This window comes from Schistocerca americana, chromosome 1 (assembly GCF_021461395.2).
Source record: "Schistocerca americana isolate TAMUIC-IGC-003095 chromosome 1, iqSchAmer2.1, whole genome shotgun sequence".
NCBI lineage: Eukaryota > Metazoa > Arthropoda > Insecta > Orthoptera > Acrididae > Schistocerca > Schistocerca americana.
In genome coordinates, this window is record NC_060119.1 from 376,827,843 (window position 1) to 376,850,078 (window position 22,236).

A 22,236-nucleotide genomic window follows, 5' to 3' on the forward strand; every position below is an offset into this window, starting at 1 on the left:
TACTGTAGAAGAAACAGAAAAGATTATCAAAGCACTGAAGAATAACAAAGCACCAGGAGAGGATGGGATTGTAGCAGAAATGCGGAAACTAGGGGGCTTATCCGCATGGCAGAAAATTCACAAAGTAATTAAAGACATTTGGACAAGAGGAAACATTCCCAGTGACTGGAAACAAGCATTGATCCATCCTCTCCATAAAAAAGGATATAAAATAGACACCAACAACTACAGGGGCGTATCCTTGTTACCAGTGACATACAAAATACTTTCTAAAGCACTTTTAAATAGAATAAACGAACAAGCAGGATCTAATATAGGAGATTATCAAGGAGAATTTAGAAAAGGTAGATAATGTACAGAACAGATTCTTAATTTAAAAACAATTTTGAGAGTGAGAGCTATACTTCAAGACTCAGTTGACAGAAAAACACTATTCCAGAAATCAGGGATAGACGAAAATACCAGGAGACTTGTTGAACAAACGTCACAGATAAAACATCAAGGATTAAGTTTCAAGGCGAAATTTCGGAACCATTCAAAATCAAAACAGGAATTCAACAAGGAGATGGACTATCCTCAATTCTCTTTAACTTGGTTTTACATAAAATAGTAAAAACATGGGAAAGCACATTAAATAGTAGAGGCACAAAGGGTATAAGCATGGGCCAAGGAAAGAACCAATTTGAAGTGAAATGTTCAGCCTTTGCGGATGATATGGCATTGATAACTGAACAGGCGCAACAGTTATGCTTGATCTGTTACACGAGATTGCTGAAAAGACTGTGCTAAAAATACCCTTGAAAAAGCCGAGTATATAGAACACGAACATAATACAGAAAAGTTTAAGAAAACAAAGTACTGAAAAATTAAAAGAGTTGATAAATTCAAATACCTTGGGGAGTGGATACAAGACAATGAACTGGATAACACAACAAATAAAGAAAGGATAAAAAAGCATATAAATTAACACAAAACTACTACAATAAGAAATCAGTATCCATACAAGCGAATATTAGACATTATAATTCAGTTATTGGGACACAAACAACATATGGATCAGAATGCCTAACATTGGATAAGAAAGGTGAATTAAGGGAACTAGAAAAAAGAGAGAGAAAAATACTAAGAAAAATTCTAAGTCCTGAGAAAAACACTGAAAATAGGTGTATTAAAAGGAGAAATGAAGATTTATACGAAAATACAGAAAAGATCACAGATACAGTGAGGAAGAGACGGCTAAAATTTTATGGACATTTAAAAAGAATGGAAGAAACACGGATTACAAAGAAAATTTTTAATTACGTTAGTAAGCTGAAAAAAACTGTAGGATGGATAGAGGTAGTAAAGAAAGATGCCAACAAAATAGATGTTACAGAGAAATAATACGTGATAGGAATCACTTCAGGCTACTGATAGAAAACGCAACATATATATAAAAGGAGAACATAGTTACCAAAAATCACAGTAACAGTAAACAAGGCTCAAAGTCGGAGGGGAAGAGAGGTGGGCAAATGAGGTTGAGAGAAAATGGACATGGAAACTGGGAAGTAGGAGATGGACAGAGAGGAGAGAGAAACGGAAGATAGACAGACAAAAGGGGAAAGAGATGATGGGCTGAGAGAGAGGAAGCAGGAGGAGGTGGAGTGAGAGGGGGAGGAGGAGGAGCAGATATACAAAGAAAGGGAGAGGGGGAGATGGACAGAGATAGGGGATAGAAAGAGATCAGGACGTACGTCTAATTCCCACACTTGCTAGAAACGTGCACTTTCTCTTTTCTTCTTTTCCATTTAAGCAGCTGTGCCGCAGCAAAGTTCAAAATGGCTCTGAGCACTATGGGACTTAACATCGGTGGTCATCAGTCCCCTAGAACTAAGAACTGCTTAAATCTAACTAACCTAAGGACATCACACACATCCATGCCCGAGGCAGGATTCGAACCTGCGACCGTAGCCGCAGCAAAGTGTGGCCGGATACACCTAGTATATGTATAGGTATTTTCTCCGAGCTCTCATACGTCAGTTGCAGTTTCCGTCCGTTCTGAGTAGCGATGTGTGTGGAATTGCGTTGCCAGCTAGTCGGTAAGCAGACAGCAATTTGGATCGGCTGCGGTTTCCGTTCCTTTTGAGTAGCTCCTGGCGTTGAAAGCCTTACCCTTGTGTACTCTGTGTGCTTGCCTATGTGGTGTTTGACTGCAAATAAGTCCGAGCTTATGTGTGTTCTGCAATGCATGTTAGAGTAATGACGTGTACTTTCTGTCTCGTAAATGCTGTCGTCCTTAATATTACTGTCCAAAAAAATCTCTGTCGAAACACCCTCTGGAACGAACCCATTCTAAATTCAGCTTTAACGTATTTCTGGTAATCGTTCATAGAGGAGCCGACGCCAGCTGTTCCCATCGCAACTTTTCGTGTTACATCACACGGCCGCGATCTTCAACGAAAGTATGCACTTTTTCATACTTGAACATAAATAGAAGACATAAAAGTCGGTCATCGTTCAAGTAAGGACAGACCTATCGACAGATGAGAGTGCTTTCGGCTATTATAGCACAACTTATATTTCAATATAATCGTAAAATTATTGCGTCCGCTGTGGAGTACATATTGCACGCCGGCAGGTGTGGCCGTGCGGTTCTAGGCGCTTCAGTCTGGAACCGCGTGACTGCTACGGTCGCAGGTTCGAATCCTGCCTCGGGCATGGATGTGTGTGCTGTCCTTAGGTTAGTTAGGTTTAAGTAGTTCTAAGTGCTAGGGGACTGATGACCTCAGATGTTAAGTCCCATAGTGCTCAGAGCCATTTGAACCACATCTTGCACGTTTTCGTACTCTCTCCGAAAGATTTTTCGGATTAATATGGGCGTCAAAAATGTATTAGTAATTTTACAGAACTCACAAGTATTGTCATGTAGAATCCTGAATCAAGTACCAGTTACCGAACATAGTCATCTACAAGGAGTAGCTCTTCACTCGGATACACGTTTATTTATCAGATGGGAGTGAACTTCTTCCTTCAGCACTGAGTGTTCTTATTAGAATAAAAGAAGAATATTCTAGCAAATTCGTATATTCAATAAATAAAATGGTCCCAAACCTTCCGCAAATCACAAATGTTTAACAATAAAAAACAGAAGAAGGTGGCGATCAAATCTGTGATCCGCACATCGCCAGCCAGCGACTGTTATTATTACACCAGGGGGAACGTCCCACGACGACGGAATATAAAAAATGTTCAAATGTGTGTGGTTTCTAAGGGACCAAACTGCTGAGGTCATCGGTTCCTAGACTTACACGCTACTTAAGCTAACTTATGCTAAGAACAACACACACGGCACGGAATATAACGAAGAATGCAAGTACAGACACAATTTGGCTACTTTCAGAATTGTATTTTCGCTATCGAAAGGCGTGATTATACCTTCAGACTTTCTCAGAGGGAGGCACGTACTCTGACAACTGTCACAAAATATTCTCATATTTTTGGTTGGCACCATAAAGGTTCCACCTAAGTCCCTGTGATAAATCTAGCTCTTTATGACCTAGAATTTCCTTCATTCGGAATTAAAATTGAGAAGCGCAGCAACATGCCAGACGGGAGAATAACGATTCAGCCACACCGTGGCTGGTGCCAGCATTGTTAAGTCAATAATATCGGAGAATCTCGACTGAGGGGCAGTGTATATTGCAGGACCTGATGCGAGTAATAGCTTTGACTTCATGCTAATAAACAGTGTTAACTAGTTGGCTATATTAAGTATTCTGTGCTTTTCTACTGTATTTGTGTCGTACATAAGTGTGCAGAGTGCTTCATTCATTATCGTTTTTTGGGTTGTAAAATGTGTTGTTCTTATTTATAGATGTTGTATCAAGTTACTTATATCAATATGATGAAATATCCTCCCACGATCCGATAAAAGTTCTGATTTTTCAAGGCGTAATTGTTGGATGTCAGAGAGTGTCATATGTATTATTTCCAAAATGGACGTCCCTTTTTCTCAACACATACTAACCGTAAAGAGATGAATGAGCTATCATTAGCGAGATTTTTCAACTGGCTTCTGACGTTACATATCCATTACACTAAAACTTAGTATTAATGGAAAATTTCAAGATAAACACTTTTAAATGTAATAGGCGAAAGGTCTTCATGTTTGTCCAGCTTCATTTTTCATAGTTTACGAATCTAATTTATTAATCACGAATATGAGACTCACTTTCTGTATTATCTTATTACAAATACCATTTTATTTGTTTCAGAGTACTTATTAACTGGATAATTTATATATAACAATGCCATAGATAATAACAGTGACCATGCAACGTTACGCGTATTTTGTATTTCTTTCTACTTTATTAATTCGTAATTCTAGCCAGTGCATAGACTGTTTGACTGCAGGATCGCAGCTACAGGTTATTATTTGCAGCCAGTTAGCTGCATGGCATGAAAGCAGACGTGCGCTGCTCGACTCCATGACTACATCGACCTATTCTTTCTAAACAGAGCCGTGCATAGCCCAAGTACCTAAAATACGAGCAACCACAAGTAAAGACGCAGGTGGTTTGCTCGTATGGGATGTTGTTTCGGAAGAGCAACTACACTAGCACATAACCGTTAGATGCCGTCGCAGCCACTGCGGTAGTCCCTTATCTCTGCCGCCGTGAAAGCTGACTTCTCTAAACGAATATACTTTCCGAAACGACAAAAATATTTTTCGTTGTCGCCTTGCACTGCGATTTACCTACTGCGGCTTCGGTCTAACGTGCTTACTGTAATTGCAAATATTTGTCGACTTATAGGCTATGTAGCCCTACTGACAGTTTTTAATCTCTGCCCGTCATACATTCCGGTAGAAACACCCTGAATGGAAACACATTTTTGGACACGTGGAAATGTATATGCATGGATGTATTATAAATTCGTGATTACTAGTTCACGTCATTCGGTTCATTTTTAAAGATGTTTTCTCTTCATTCTCACAGCTACCCTTAGCCTAACAAATACACTTACTCCAAATACTGCCATTATGTAAAACCATAAAAGCGCGAAAGTTTCGCATGGCATCCCTGATTTCAAAGAAATACGTTTCTGTCAGATGGCAGTTCTCTTTGTCGAATTCATTTATATTTAGCTGCTATAGACATTAATCGACATCAATGCAAATATGGCGTGAGCTGTGTGCTGTCATTCCATTTAATTCCTACTGTGAACTTTGCAAAAAATGGTTCAAATGGCTCTGAGCACTATGGGACTAAACAGCTGTGGTCATCAGTCCCCTAGAACTTAGAACTACTTAAACCTAACTAGTGAACTTTGCAACTAGAGTATGTAAATGCTCTATGTTCTGAGACTGCTAGTGATGAACATATTTGTAGACAAATCTAGGAAAAAAATAAATATCACAAAACCAATAGTAAACGGACTACCTTATCATGACATGCATCATCTTGTGTTAAAAGTTGAAACCTGTGGATAAAAATTCTATTAAATCTGAGTACAGGAGGTAATAAACCAGTCAAAAACTGAGTATTTTAAGAGACTCCTCAAAGACATGAACTGGATAGATGTTTACAATACTTATGACTCAAATATAAAAAACAAAGCATTCATTAATAAATTTACTTCCTCATTTGAAAATTGTTTTCCCCTCAAGGTAACTGAAATCAAACAGAAGTCAAAAAATAAAACAAGGATTATACGTCAGTCCCCTAGAACTTAGAACTACTTAAACCTAACTAACCTAAGGACATCACACACATCCATGCACGAGGCAGGATTCGAACCTGCGACCGTAGCAGTCGCGCGGTTCCGGACTGAGCGCCTAGAACCGCAAGACCGTCGCGGCCGGCAAGGCACGATTCTGTTCAGAAATTCTTACCTCCTATTCATGGTAGCGCTGAAGGAATCTCAAGGTCGAACACAGTTTTGAGAACGTCAGTTAGGCGTCTTGGGACCCACCATGCACTAAACTTATTGTAATCTAACATCTCCGGGAGAAAGAGGCTAGGCCTTGAAATCTGGAGTACACCTTCAGAAAGCACGAGAATAGAGAACTGACAATCACACGCACAGTTTCATCAATACGTTGCTCATCAAGAATATCCGAATGTTTCCTCGATCACTTTCATCACGCACATGTGTGCAATCAGCCTAGAATTTTCTGCACTACTCCCTCACAAAATAACCACGATACAATGGACGATGAATCTCGACGATATTGACTCATTCTGCTTGAAGGAAGTGAATGACGGGAAGTTCCTCGCAAATGGCAGAAGACGATATGTTGTTGTTGTTGTTGTTGTCGTCTTCAGTCCTGAGACTGGTTTGACGCAGCTCTCCATGCTACTCTATCCTGTGCAAGCTTCTTCATCTCCCAGTACCTACTGCAACCTACATCCTTCTGAATCTGTTTAGTGTATTCATCTCTTGGTCTCCCTCTACGATTTTTACCCTCCACGCTGCCCTCCAATACTAAATTGGTGATCCCTTGATGCCTCAGAACATGTCCTACCAACCGATCCCTTCTTCTAATCAAATTGTGCCACAAACTTCTCCCCAATCCTATTCAATAACTCCTCATTAGTTATATGATCTACCCATCTAATCTTCATCATTCTTCTGTAGCACCACATTTCGAAAGCTTCTATTCTCTGCTTGTCCAAACTAGTTATCATCCATGTTTCACTTCCATACATGGCTACGCTCCATACAAATACTTTCAGAAACGACTTCCTGACACTTAAATCTATACTCGATGTTAACAAATTTCTCTTCTTCAGAAACGCTTTCCTTACCATTGCCAGTCTACATTTTATATCCTCTCTACTTCGACCATCATCAGTTATTTTGCTCCCCAAATAGCAAAGCTCCTTTACTACTTTAAGTGTCTCATTTCCTAATCTAATTCCCTTAGTATCACCCGATTTAATTCCACTACATCCCATTATCCTCGTTTTGCTTTTGTTGTTGTTCATCTTATATCCTCCTTTCAAGACACTATCCATTATGTTCAACTGCTCTTCTGAGTCCTTTGCTGTCTCTGACAGAATTACAATATCAGCGGCGAACCTCAAAGTTTTTATTTCTTCTCCATGGATTTTAATACCTACTCCGAATTTTCTTTTGTTTCCTTCACTGCTTGCTCAATATACAAATTGAATAACATCGGGGATAGGCTACAACCCTGTCTCACTCTCTTCCAAACCACTGCTTCCCTTTCATGCCCCTCGACTCTTATAACTGCCATCTGGTTTCTGCACAAATTGTAAATAGACTTTCGCTCCCTGTATTTTACCCCTGCCAACTTCAGAATTTGAAAGAGAGTATTCCAGTCAACATTCTAAAAAGCTTTCTCTAAGTCTACAAATGCTAGAAACGTAGGTTTGCCTTTCCTTAATCTAGCTTCTAAGATAAGCCGTAGGGCCAGTATTGCGTCACGTGTTCCAATATTTCTACGGAATCCAAACTGATCTTCCCCGAGGTCGGCTTCTACCAGTTTTTCCATTCGTCTGTAAAGAATTCGCGTTATTATTTTACATCCGTGACTTGTTAAACTGATTGTTCGGTAATTTTCACATCTGTCACCACCTGCAGTCTTTAGGTCACTTGAAGTCAACTTCCACGTGAAAATGCTTTGCTTACAAGTGCGATGACTTAATGTAATGTGTTACATTGTACTTCTCGCACGTTTAACCCAAGCATGCTCATACGCTGTCTTTAAAAAAAATTTATACGCTGAGAACAACTAGGGCCTAAAGAACACTGTCATCAATTTTGAGGTTGTAGCATGCATGCATGCTCCTGACATTTGTTGATCTTCGGCTAACCAGTTTTGTCTAAATCTCTAGCCCTACACTGTGTATATGAGCAATCACGAAAAACTGTCTCGCCAATTTTTCGGATATTCAGTTCTATAAGGGCCCAATTTACAAAACATTATTTTGTTGCTCTGCGTTGCTCATTTGTTATCTAGGGTTGGCAACATAATTTAGTGTATAATGTACGTAGTAGTAATACCCACATCAAAAGAAGTTTTGCATCATCGCGGTTCCCAGAACACCTAAAGAAAAACGTTGACTGTGGATATTGTATCACAGACCCAGTCCCTTTGACTGTTCAGAGATCACACTAAACCCGCCCAAAGATGTAAACAACCACGCGTGAGCAGCGCCTATTATACGGAGGGGGTCCGACAGCCGATCAGTTCCAGTCATTCCACCAGGAAGGAGGTACACGGCTCGTGTAGTCTGTAGTTCAGCCATGCCTAGACGGTCAATAGCGCGGTTCCGTCGCGTCCGCATTGTTACTTCGTGCCAGGGAGGGCTCTCAACAAGGGAAGTGTCCAGGCGTCTCGGAGTGAACCAAAGCGATGTTGTTCGGACATGGATGAGATACAGAGGGACAGGAGCTGTCGATGACGTGCCTCGCTCAGGCCGCCCAAGGGTTACTAGTGCAGTAGATGACCGCGACCTACGGATTATGGCTTGGAGGAACCCTGAGAGCAGCGTCACCATGTTGAATAATGCTTTTCGTGCAACCACAGGACGTCGTGTTACGACTCAAACTGTGCGCAGTAGGCTGCATGATGCGCAACTTCTCTGCTGACGTCTATGGCGACGTCCGACTTTGCAACCACGACACCATGCAGCGCGGTACAGATGGGCCGAATGGATCGCTTAGGGTTAGCATCACGTTCCCTTCACCGATGAGTGATGCATATGCCTTCAACCATACAATCGTCGGAGACGTGTATAGAGGCAACCTGGTCAGGCTGAACGCCTTAGACATACTGTCCAGCGAGTGCTGTATGGCGGAGATTCCCTGCTGTTTTGGGGTGGCATTATGTGGGGCCGATGTACGCCCCTGATGGTCATGGAAGGCGCCGTACCAGCTGTACGACACGTGAAGGTCAGCCTCCAACCGATAGTGTAACCATATCGGCAGCATATTCGCGAGGTATTCGCCTTCATTAGCGACCCCATTGCGCACATCTTGTGAATGACTTCCTTCAGGGTAACGACATCGCTCGACTACAGTGGCGATCATGTTCTCCAGACATGAACGCTATCGGACATGCCTGGGATAGACTGAAAAAGACTGTTTATGGAAACTGGAAATTTGTGGTAATGTCTTGTGGGACCAAACTGCTGAGGTCATCGGTCCCTAGACATACGCACTACTTAATCTAACTTAAACTAACTTACGCTAAGAAGAAGAAACGCACCCATGCTCAAGGAAGGACTCGAACTTCCGATGGGAGGGGCCGCGCAATCAGTCATGTGACGCCTCAAACCACAAGGCCACAGACTATGTCGTGTTTGAATAGGTATTATTAGCGTGTGTGATGAATTTAGTAGCTATTGTTGATGTAGTGATTCTAATTTCAAACTAATTAAAAAATTTTACAACTCTCAAAAGACACTATTGTCACTAGCGTATACATGGAAATTTTGTGAATTAACATTAATAATAAAAATAATGTTAAATATTAATTAACATTTTGTATTATGAAGTGTGTATATTTTTTTTGTAGGAAACATAGGATGTTAAGACTTGGTTAAAAAACGATTCAGAACTATGTGACTGATGGTTTGTACATACGAGGATCACTCCAAAAGAAATGCACACTATTTTTTTTAAATCCTTTATTCTACATGTTTGAAAGTTTTACAGTGTGTAGATAAATATTTTAGGAACAATATTTTCATTTCTCCTCATAATTTCCATCCCTCTCAACTGCCTTACGCCATCTTGGAACCAGCGCCTGTATAGCACGGTAAAATTCTGGACCAACCTGTTGGAGCCACTGTTTGGCAGTGTGCACAAGGGGGTCATCATCTTCGAACCTTGTTCCATGGAGAGAGTCTTTCAGTTTCCCAAAGAGATGATAGTCACATAGAGCCAGGTCAGGATTGTAAGGTGGGTGTTTCAGTGTTGTCCATCCAAGTTTTGTGATCGCTTCCATGGTTTTTAGAGTGACATGTGGCAGTGCATTGTCGTGCAACATCAAAACGTCCCGCTTTTGCCGATGTGGTCGAACATGACTCAGTCGAGCTTAAAGTTTCTTCATTGTAGTCACAGAAGCATCAGAGTTTATAGTGGTTCCACTTGGCATGATGTCCACAAGCAAGAGCAGAAGGTGTGGTTTTGAATTTTTTTTTTCTTGGGGGAATTTGCATGATTCCACTCCATTGATTGCCTCTTCGTCTCTGATAAAAAATGATGGGACCATGTTTCATCACCTGTCACAATTCTTGCAAGAAATTCATTTCCACCATTCTCGTACTGTTCCAAAAGTTCGCTGCATACCGCTTTTCTTGTTTCTTTCTGAGCCACTGTCAACATCCTGGGAACCCAACTGGCACAAACCTTTTTTAAAGCCAACTCTTTCAGTATTCTGCAAACATTTCCTTCCCCTATCCCAGCGTAGCGTGACAATTCGTTTACTGTGATGCGTCTGTCAGTAGTCACAAATTCGTTTTACTCTCTGCACATTGTTTGGACTGTGTGCAGTACGAGGCCTGCCGCTGTGAGGACAATCCTCAATATTGCCGTACCCGCTTTCATCACGTAACCTGCTTGCCCACCGACTAACTGTACTGCGATCGACAGCAGCATCTCCATACACATTTTTCAACCTCTTGTGAATGTTCCCACTATCTCGTTTTCACCGCACGACAGCACGTTGCTTCTGACGAACGTCAAGTGTAGCAGCCATCTTGAAGACACGCTGTGATGGCGCCAATCACGGGAACAGGTTGAGCTAAGTTTGAAAACAAGCGGGAAGGATGTATCTACATACTGTAAAACTTTCACACATGCAGAATGAAAACTGTATTTTTACAAAAATAGCACTAACAACTGCTTTTCTCAAAACTTTGTTTCTGCGCTTTGGGCCCTTATGGCTCTCATTGTCTCAATTGTTTCAGTTTTAAATTGCGACATAACAGCAGGCACGACAGTTGATTTTAAACAACCTCGATGAGTGATAGATGTCTACTTGATGTGTTACTTTCTTAACAAGATAATGGGCACTTTTTTAATTTTCTCTTTAGGTTCCAGTTTTTAAAATTGTGTAGCTGTTTATACTCAATAGTAGTTTTGAAGTTTCGTTTCTTCTACGTACGTTTCGTTGTACTGCAGATGACTCATTATAGTCGAAACAGGTTAGTTGTAACATATCTGCTGAAAGCGATAAAAATACTCGCATTTCTAAACAAAAGAATGTGTTTAGAATAGATCACGTGCTCTAGTTTGACAGTGTCAGATTTCATCGAGACAGGAAGGAGTGAATATCTGTTATGATAATTTGTGCGCGAAGATCTTCCGTGGAGTCAGCGGTCTGCTGGTGAGCGGAGTGTGACTTGGAGCGGTGTTTCCCCACAGGGACTCGCAGGAAGGCGGTGTTCCGGTGCGGGGCGGCGCTCATCAGCAGCTACTACGTCGTGTCTGCGGCGCACTGCGTCGCCAACCTGCCGGGCGGGCTCGAGGTGTGAGTAGACTCAGCCGCCGCTCTTCAGGCTGTCTGTACCCGCAGACGGGGGGACGGAGGTAACATAGAGCGCATGCTTCCCATTTCAGACCGCACAACCGTCTGTCGGGTGTGGTAGTTTTCGCTACGAGATCGGCCACAGTACACCAACCTGATCACATCATTTACTCATGTGATCATTTATTAAATTTCATTTACAAAAAAGACTATAAATGGGGAATGTCTTCACTGATTTCTCTCATTGTCACTTTAGACGTCGCTCTGACACATTTTGCAATAGTAATTTGTTAATCTTTTCTTTACATTGCAGGTATTATTACAACTTTTCCTTTTGATCCCAATTCATTTTTCTCCGTTTCTGCTCTCGTCTTCTGCTTCTTCTTTACACGTTGGCCTGTAACGGGGTAGCCTCACTTGAGGATCTCTGTGGATTCCTGAGGTACCAAATAGCTACAGTATTTGCAACCTGTTGGCTGTATAATTCCTATGTTAGAATAGAAAATCAGTCATCTGTCAGTGTAGTGCAGCGTGCTGTGGTTTACATAGATTCTTTTTGCATTAGTTACAGTAGTTACTAATGTATGTATTCCGTATAATATTAATCCATTTAGTAGGAGGCAGACGGTCCGTGCACTGCTTCGCTACTGACTGGAAATGCGCGACTCGGACTGTGTAGAACTGCCAGGAATCCTATACACTCGGACAAAATATTACAGTATATGAGAAACTGGAAGGGTCCTGTGGAAGTTGCACATTTCGCCAGTACATACCAGTGCATACAAGTACATACCTCGCAAACAAAACAAATGTGGAATTAAGATACGTCTCTTGTGGATTTCCAAGTATTTCAGCCGTATGATTTGGAAACATATGTTGGGTTGCAACAAGAAGGATAATAGCTCCATCGAACCAAAAGATTGCATGAGAGAGCTCTTTCAGGAATTATTTTCTTCCTATACAATTCTCATTGTAGCCACAATCAGTTACACGTGTATTGATTCCACTCATATTAATCTTTGCGAAAAATTTCTACAATCATTGGCCAATGGCACACATTTCTTGCAACATTATAGGCCTACAAAGCGGTCAACTTCTCAGTAGTGTCGACTGCACTTTTGATGCAATTATAGAATTTTGCAATGAATGGCTTCTGTTCGCTCTAGTGTCAGCATCTATTTAATTACCCTCATGTAGACTTGATGCCAGGGTCACAAACTTCCACCTTTTAGCAGCATAAAAAACTAGAGTGCAGTCTTCCTTGAAGCCAAAAAGGGAACTATGGACAGCCATTCCTCCACTGGTGGCAAACTCCAGAGGAATCTCACGCTTGCGTTTCTTCATCGTCTCAACAAAAGGTAGATTTTTTCCTTCCTAATTCTTCTACCAAGCCAAAACTAGTAACCAGTCGGCTGCTGTCACATTTCGACCTGACTGATACATAACTTCACCGAGTCGCATCTAAAGGTCTATTGCTCACGTGCTATTATCCTTATTGTTGCAACCCAACATATATTTACAAATAATACAGCTGTAATATTTGGAAATCCACCAGAGACATATCTTTATCCCACATTCGTTTTGTTTGCGATGTATGTATTAGCGAAATCTGCAGCTTCCACAGGACCGTTCCAGTTTCTCATATACTGTAATATTTTGTCCGAGCGTATAGGATTTCTGGCAGTTCTATACAGTTCGAGTCGCGCATTTCCAGTCAGTAGTGAAGCAATGTACGGACCGTCTGCCTCCTACTAAATGGATTAATATTATACGGAATACATACATTAGTAACTACTACAACAAATGCAAAAAGTCTTACGAACAGAATCTATGTAAACCACAGCACGCTGCACTACATTGACACACGGCTGATTTTCTTTTCAAACATAGGAATTATACAGCCAACCGGTTGCAAATAGCTATTTGGTACACTGACCCAGATTTCGATACTTGCTAAGAGAGTCTTCATCAGAATGAAATTTTGAGAAACCGTAAAATTACATTTCAAGAAAGCAGTGATCAGAATTCAGAGCGGTTATGCACAAATCAAAAGTAAAACAAAACACTTTCCAGCGGTATCACGTACGCCTATCTAGGAACAACGTCAGACTCAAATCTGGCATATGTGACAAGGCTGGAACGTGTAATTTTGACTTGAGCATAGCTGCTCTAAATTCTGACCACTGCTTTTTCTCAATGTAATTTTACAGTTTCTCAAAATCTGATGAAGACACCCATAGCATGTGTCTAAACCTAGATCAATGTACCAAAGTCATTTGCAGCTGGTTGGCTGTGTACTTGGTAGGTGTGAAAATTATATAAGGTTGCTGAGGAACAACCATGTTTAAAACTGTAATTATTTTCGTCATTCTGAAAGGAATTTGTAACGTTCTCCCTGGAGAGCCCAATTCCCCCCACCATAAGCACTTTTCACTCTTCAGTTTAGGCCTACGGACACATTATATACGAGGGCAGTTCGATAAGTAATGCAACACATTTTTTTTCTCGGCCAATTTCGGTTGAAAAAACCGGAAATTTCTTGTGGAATATTTTCATACATTCCCGCTTCGTCTCGTATAGTTTCATTGACTTCCGACAGGTGGCAGCGTTGTACGGAGCTGTTAAAATGGCGTCTGTAACGGATGTGCGTTGCAAACAACGGGCAGTGATAGAGTTTCTTTTGGCGGAAAACCAGGGCATCTCAGATATTCATAGGCGCTTGCAGAATGTCTACGGTGATCTGGCAGTGGACAAAAGCACGGTGAGTCGTTGGGCAAAGCGTGTTACATCATCGCCGCAAGGTCAAGCAAGACTGTCTGATCTCCCGCGTGCGGGCCGGCCGTGCACAGCTGTGACTCCTGCAATGGCGGAGCGTGCGAACACACTCGTTCGAGATGATCGACGGATCACCATCAAACAACTCAGTGCTCAACTTGACATCTCTGTTGGTAGTGCTGTCACAATTGTTCACCAGTTGGGCTATTCAAAGGTTTGTTCCCGCTGGGTCCCTCGTTGTCTAACCGAACACCATAAAGAGCAAAGGAGAACCATCTGTCCGGAATTGCTTGCTCGTCATATGGCTGAGGGTGACAATTTCTTGTCAAAGATTGTTACAGGCGATGAAACATGGGTTCATCACTTCGAACCTGAAACAAAACGGCAATCAATGGAATGGCGCCACACCCACTCCCCTACCAAGAAAAGGTTTAAAGCCATACCCTCAGCCGGTAAAGTCATGGTTACAGTCTTCTGGGACGCTGAAGGGGTTATACTGTTCGATGTCCTTCCCCATGGTCAAACGATCAACTCTGAAGTGTATTGTGCTACTCTTCAGAAATTGAAGAAACGACTACAGCGTATTCGTAGGCACAAAAATCTCAACGAATTTCTCCTTCTTCGTGACAACGCAAGACCTCACACAAGTCTTCGCACTCGAGAGGAGATCACAAAACTTCAGTGGACTGTTCTTCCTCATGCACCCTACAGCCCCGATCTCGCACCGTCGGATTTCCATATGTTTGGCCCAATGAAGGACGCAATCCGTGGGAGGCACCACGCGGATGATGAAGAAGTTATTGATGCAGTACGACGTTGGCTCCGACATCGACCAGTGGAATGGTACCGTGCAGGCATACAGGCCCTCATTTCAAGGTGGCGTAAGACCGTAGCATTGAATGGAGATTACGTTGAAAAATAGTGTTGTGTAGCTAAAAGATTGGGGAATAACCTGGTGTCTTTCAATGCTGAATAAAACAACCCCTGTTTCAGAAAAAAAATGTGTTGCATTACTTACTGAACTGCCCTCGTACATTGCTAAGCCAAAACATTATGACCGCTGACCAGTGCGAATCTGTATGCCACGTAGTGATACTGTGGTCCTCTGACGTGGTACAAATGGAGCAGAGATGGATGGGGAATGCTTCTACCGACGACAAGAACCTCAACTGGGGAAAACCACAGACGTATTCGAGTTTGACGAAGGGCAAACTGTTATGCTCAGAGCGTGGGTACGATCGCCTTGGGAAAGGGAAGCTGGTCGGTCTTTCGCGTGCTGTTGTTGTGATCATCTATGGAAAGTGGTTGTAGGACGGTGAAACGACAAGTTATCTGACGTCCAGCCCTCATCACAGAATATGGAGGTCGGAAGCTTGTCTGCTCTGTAAAGTGAGATAGGCGGCGGTCTACGGCACATCTGACGAGAGAGTGCAATGCTTACACAGGCAAAAATGTTAAAAAACACACTGTTCGAAAACAAATACGTGAACACCGACAGAACTGGTAGGCTCATCAGTGCCGACCGACAGCCGTGTCATCCTCTGCTAATGACGCCACTGGATGCAGTGTGTAAGGACGTGGGGTCAGCACATCGGTCTTCTGGCCGTTGTCGGGTTTAGTGACCCGGAACCGTTATTGAGCGATGAAGTAGCTCCTCATTTGCTATGACATAATGCACACCGTTACAATCTTCCCACCACGAGAAAGTTCCTATTAATACCGAGAATCGAAGCCGGATGCTCTGTATGGTAGTCAGCCGCGATCACCGCTCAGCTACAGAGGCAGACAGAACACATTGTTCAGCCCTCATTATTTAACATGGGGCTTCACAGCAGAGGATCCCTCCGTATTTCTTCGTTGACGCGACAGCATCGTCAGTTACGACTGCAGCGGACACTGGATCATCGGGATAGAACCGTGAGTCAATGGAACTGCGTCGCGTGATATGGAGGAATCAAGTACTGTGTTATGCCAACGATCGTGTCCGGAAGAACCATCACCCAGGTGAACAGCCGCTCAAAACATGAACTGCTACCCGGTCAAAGGCCGGTGGCCGCATTGATACACATACGAGTATAGGGGCTTCCATGAGCCGATTAGTATAATCGAAGGCACCGTTATAGCTGTGGACTATGTGAATTTTATTGCCCATCCCCAGCATATCTTCACGTTTGATGTCTTCCCCGAAGGCAATTGAATCTTCCATGAGAATAAATGACCGTGTCACAAGACCAGAAACGTGCTGCAGTGGTTTGAGGAGCATGATAGTGAACTCAGGTTGATGACTTAGCCACCGATTTCGCCAGTTGTGGAATCCGATGAACACTTAATGGATGCTGTCGGTCGCAAGCTCAGCGCGCAAAACCATCAGCCCGTAATTTACGGGAACAGTGTTACCATAACAAAGACGTACTGGTGCCACAAGACTCCAGAAAGCTACCACGGACTTGTCGAATATACTGAGTGATCAAAAAGTCAGCATAAATTTGAAAACTTAATAAACCACGGAATAATGTAGATAGAGAGGTAAAAATTGACACACATGCTTCGAATGACATGGGGTTTTATTAGAACAAAAAAAACCATATTGCTAGACTCGTGAAAGATCTCTTGCGCGCGTCGTTTGGTGATGATCGTGTGCTCAGCCGCCACTTTCGTCATGCTTGGCCTCCCAGGTCCTCAGACCTCAGTCCGTGCAATTATTGGCTTTGGGATTACCTGAAGTCGCAAGTGTATCGTGATCAACCGACGGGGACCGACATCTCTAGGGATGCTGAAAGACAACATCCGACGCCATTGCCTCACCATAACTCCGAACATGCTCTACAGTGCTGTTCACAACATTATTCCACGACTACAGCTATTGTTGAGGAATGATGGTGGACATATTGAGCATTTCCTGTAAAGAACATCATCTTTGCTTTGTCTTACTTTGTTATGCTAATCATTGCAATTCTGATCAGATGAAGCGCCATCTGTCGGACATTGTTTGAACGTTTGTATTTGTTTGGTTCTAATAAACGCCGTGTCATTCCAAGCATGTGTGTCAATTTGTACCTCTCTATCTACATTATTCTGTGATTTATTTAGTTTTCAAATTTATACTGACTTTTTGATCACCCGGTATGTCACCCAGAATAGAAGCTGTATAGCGCTCCACAGATGGATCAACGGGGAGTGAAGCAGGTGGTCATAATGTTTTGGATCATCAGTGTAGATATGTCTCCTGTGTGATCCGCAGTCGTGGTGCAGATAGTTGCTAATGGTGATCTCGCCGCGCGCTCTACCTTGTCTGCTTGTGCGCCCGGCTGGTGTGTTTTTCTGCTACAGGCCGTCACTAATGTCCTGGACGTTAATCTCTAATCTTCCTTCCTTTGTTGCTTGTGCTGCAGGCGCTGCAGTCTGGAACCGCGAGACCGCTACGGTCGCAGGTTCGAATCCTGCCTCGGGCATGGATGTGTGTGATGTCCTTAGGTTAGTTAGGTTTAACTAGTTCTAAGTTCTAGGGGACTAATGACCTCAGCAGTTGAGTCCCATAGTGCTCAGAGTCATTTTTTGTGCTGCAGGGGCCTGATCCGGCTGGGGGAACACAACACACGCACCGACCCCGACTGCGAGGACGGCGTGTGCGCTGAACCCGTGCAGGACTTCCGGCCGTCCGAGGTGCTGATGCACGCCGACTACGACCAGTTACCCTTCAAGCACGACATCTCCCTCATACGCCTGGACAGGGCCGTCAGGTTCCACGGTGAGTGGCCAGGCCAGGCGCACGGCCTCCCCTTTCCTACATTTCGGTCACGCGTCACTAGCTCTCGCCTTGGACGTTTCTTACTCCCAGAGTCCTGTTTCCTCATTTCTGAGAATTACTTCCCCGCCCAGTCCCCTGTAATGGCCGGCGCTCGACTTCACTGGGCTGACGCCGCCTGTCTTCGAGATAGCAAGAACGCGACAACGAACTCAGGTTCAGCTGCTGTGGCCTCGGTTGTTGACTATGCTAGTGTTCACTGAGTGTAGTGGATTCATGATGAAATGAATTAACTCTGCCACTGGCCACAATTGGGCATTGAAATTAATTGAATGGCGACAAGTGAAAATTTGTGCCTGACCGAGATTCGAAGCCGATTTTTCCCACTTTACGCAAGCGGTCGTCCATCCGAGCACGCTTTCCTTTCGATCTAGATTCTCATATTGTCGCGCACTACTTGTGTAGTCTCCCTGTCCACCATAATCATTGCTCGCACCATCGCGCTGGATTCACACCAGAGTTCAGAGAGCGCATCCTCACTGAAATGTGTTAGTGGCTATCAAACCACATATATATAAAATACACTGGCGCCCAAAATTAAAGCAAGAAATCGTTATTTTCACGTCCTTTGTCTAATTAACGACGTCTGTACGATCGTATTCTGCACAGAAGATGGCATCCCGGACAACCAACGATGACGTCAGACAGCCGGTGGAGTATGGCACAGAGAAGACTCCTATCTCTACGGCTGAGAGCCATAGGAAGAATCGAAGCAGGGCTGTCGCAAACTAATGTGGCCCGATGGCTACATGTGAATCGTTCTATTGTCTCTCGGATATAACGACAGTTTATAGACACCAAAACTGTATCCCGAAGGACAGGGCCAACCGCATGTGACATCGGAAACATGGGACCGTTATTCGGATGTAAGGGCGCGATAGTGCAGCCTTAGTACTGCACAGAAACTGGCATCTGACATCGCAGCGTCCATTGGATGTGCTGTACCGAGCCAATGGGAGTACGGCTACCGCCGAGTGGTCTTTATTGTCAAAGAAATGCTTTATGTGTAACTGATGCGTCTTCACAGAAGGGAACATCTAGACTGGAGTCGTTAACATGGCACCTAGATGATCGAGCAGTAGGTTAATGATCTTTCCACAGATGAGTCCCAGTTTGGTCTGGAGAGAGATTGTTGACGGACTCACATTTGGCGGGAATGTGGGATACGATTTCGTGACCCAGACCTTGTGGAAAGAGATCGATATCGAGAAGAATGACTAATGGTGTGGGCAGGGATTATGTTGACAACACGAACATCTCTTCATGAAATAATACAGATGAATTGGCAAGGTTGTGCTGAAGGTGCACATTTAGTACTGACTGACGATAAAGCTCGACCTCATAGAGCAGCTCTCCCGACTGAGTGGAATAAATCCCAAGGAACTACTGAAGTAGGGATACCAAAACATAGAAGTTTTAAATAAAATCAGGTTTATTAAAATAAGTGGATGGTGTCCTTACTCATTGAAGCAGGGGGAAACGAAGACCAAAGGTGGAAGTTACGGAGTGGAGTACATCTCTTTGTTGGTCCTTTTGAAAACTGGGAGGACAATAGATGGGAAAAACTACACGAATAATTAATTAAATCACAAATCTTACGAAATTACACAGTATGGAAAAACATGTTCCTATGGTGGTGCAACCATATTTTACAGTAAAGGCACCAATTTCAAATTACCTGCATCTTTGTTAATCGTCAGAATAATTATTACTCATATTATCACTTAATAAAACATAGAACTACACACATGGGTTTGACAAAAATATGGAAAAACCGTGAGAAATGCATGCTTGTACATTGATGCTGCTGCTAGTCAAGTCTGCAGGTAGCGCTGTTGTATTTGGCCACGAACGATTCCTGTTCAAAGCCCTCAACATGTTGTAGGTGTTTGTCACGGCCAGAAGAGTGTTCTCTGTACTTATGAGTGCATTATCTAGGACCTAAGTAAATTCTAACGTGGGCCAGTAGTTAGTGCTGGTATCATAGGTGTTTCGGTTGCCAGAGTAGCCAATGCGTTTGGTGTTTCAAGAGGCACAGTATCGAAGATTTACACAGCGTACGGGGAAAACGAAAGAATTTCATCCGCTAAGTCACAACGCGAACGGAAGTGTGTTTAGAGTGATCGCGACAGACGGTCATTGAAGACGACTGTGACGGAAAATAAGAGGATGACAGGTGCGAACGTCGCAGCAGAACTGAATGTCGCACTAGCGACCCTTTCAGAACCAAAACAACACGAAGGGACCTCCATTAGCTGGCAAGTGCAGGGCGAGCTGCAATTCCAAAACCACGCTTTATCCATACGAATGCCCATAACAGGAAAAGGTGACGCTGCAGCTATAAAACCTGGACTATGAAGCGATGGAAGAGAGCCATTTAGTCAGATGAGTCTAGTTGCACACTGTATCCAGCGAATTTAGGACCCAAGACCGAAATATGGAGTTGGTTCGGTGATGTTGTGGGCAGCCATATCGTGGTATTCCATGAGTCCCGTGGTTGCTATGTGAGATCGCATTACTGCCAAGGATTATGTGACCACTTTGGCTGATCAGTGTCATCCCTTGGTACAATGTTTTTTCCCCAGTGCTCATTCTTAGTTCTGTCACGTCAGGGTCACTGCTCATACAGCTCACATTGTTCAGGACTGGTTTTGTGAGTGTGAGGATGAACTGTGATATCGCCCTGGTCAGCACAGTCCAGATCTCAACATTATTGAGCTTTTGTGATTTACATGGGAGAGAACGGCGCGTGATCGCTATCTGCCTCCATCGTTGTTGCCTGAACTTGCAATTATTTTGCAGGTAGAATGGTATAAGATTGCTTTAAAAACAATTCAGGATCTATATTTATCCAATTAGAAATGGCTGGATACTGTTTGGAATGCCAATTGTTTTCTTTCACCGTATTGGGGATCTCAATGTGAAGTTTTTGGTTTTTTCATATTTTCCGCCAGAACTGGGGAGACCTCAGTCAGGGCACTGAGAAAAAAGCTGTGTGTAGTTATTAATTTTTAATTGTTTGCTGGGACTATTTATTTGCACAAACATCTGGACTTAGTGGCAAAAATCAGCAGGTTCTGGCTTAGTTTTTCAAAAGAACACTCGTAAGCGAGTTTCATTCACTCACTCGTTTTCTTTAAGAAATTTACCCAGAACCTGCTGATGTTTGCTACTGTCGTTTAAATTTCAGGTCTGACTCACTTATTTTCATTAAAAAAACTTGAATATAAGAAAATAATGAAAAACAGTTTTCATATGTTCTATTTTTTGCCCTTAAATATTTTTCATTCTTTCTACTTGAGCAGCCCTAAGATTGATATGAATTGTTGACTTTTTATGTTTGTAAAAAGAAGAAATTTTAAAAAGTGAGTTCCAAATCATGACATTCTTTATCATTATTCTTAAGTTTCTTCATTCCTTTGTGTCTCAATGTAACATCATTGTCTTCAAATAATTAAATATTACTAATGATTTTTAAATATCTATTAGGAAAATAATTTTAAATTCATTATCCAGTTCCAAACATAATTTTTCTCCATATCCGGTAGGTAAATATTGACAACCGATAATACTAACCTATTATTGTTACTCACTAATCTTTCTAAACAAATTAGTATTAGTAATGTTGTTGAGCTTTCTTAAAAATATTTCCATTTGTACAGAAAAATTTTAATTTGATTTTTTTACAATGTGTAATAACCATATGGTAATGTATCTATTTTTCTTTCCAAAAAATGTCTTTTGTCATCGTGAGGGCTAAATGCTTTTATGTTTGCCTCAGCTGTGTAGGTTTCATATTTTTCACTTTGAATCACCTTCATTGTTCTGCATTGTTCCCTATTGCTGAATAAACAATCTTTATAGTCTTCTAAACTTGTTCTATTTTTAACAACACATTTCTCAACACCTTTAGAGATTCTCTCTATTTTATGACCATATTTATAAGCACATATTTTTGATCTCAAACCACAGAATTGTTCCCTTACTTTTCTATTATATTTGTCTTTCATTTTTCCTATATTTTCTTGTTTATTTGTGGAATACTGTAAATATTATCTGCTGAATAATCACTCATACAAAAACAATCAATCATTGCTTTAATGACTTCATAGAAAACTTCAGTTTGTATATTATACATATAACTGTCCTTATCTTAATAACACAACTTGACATT

General features: G+C 42.3%; 1 protein-coding gene across 1 annotated transcript in view; it reads left to right on the forward strand.

The window, feature by feature from the left end:
* LOC124551930 (spaetzle-processing enzyme-like) overlaps window positions 1–22,236 on the forward strand; it is a 183,204-nt gene that overhangs the window by 128,961 nt on the left and 32,007 nt on the right. The window contains exons 5-6 of the mRNA XM_047126481.1: window positions 11,380–11,485; window positions 17,824–18,005. Coding sequence (XP_046982437.1) covers window positions 11,380–11,485; window positions 17,824–18,005 — 288 coding nt within the window. The remainder of the gene's footprint in view (window positions 1–11,379; window positions 11,486–17,823; window positions 18,006–22,236) is intronic.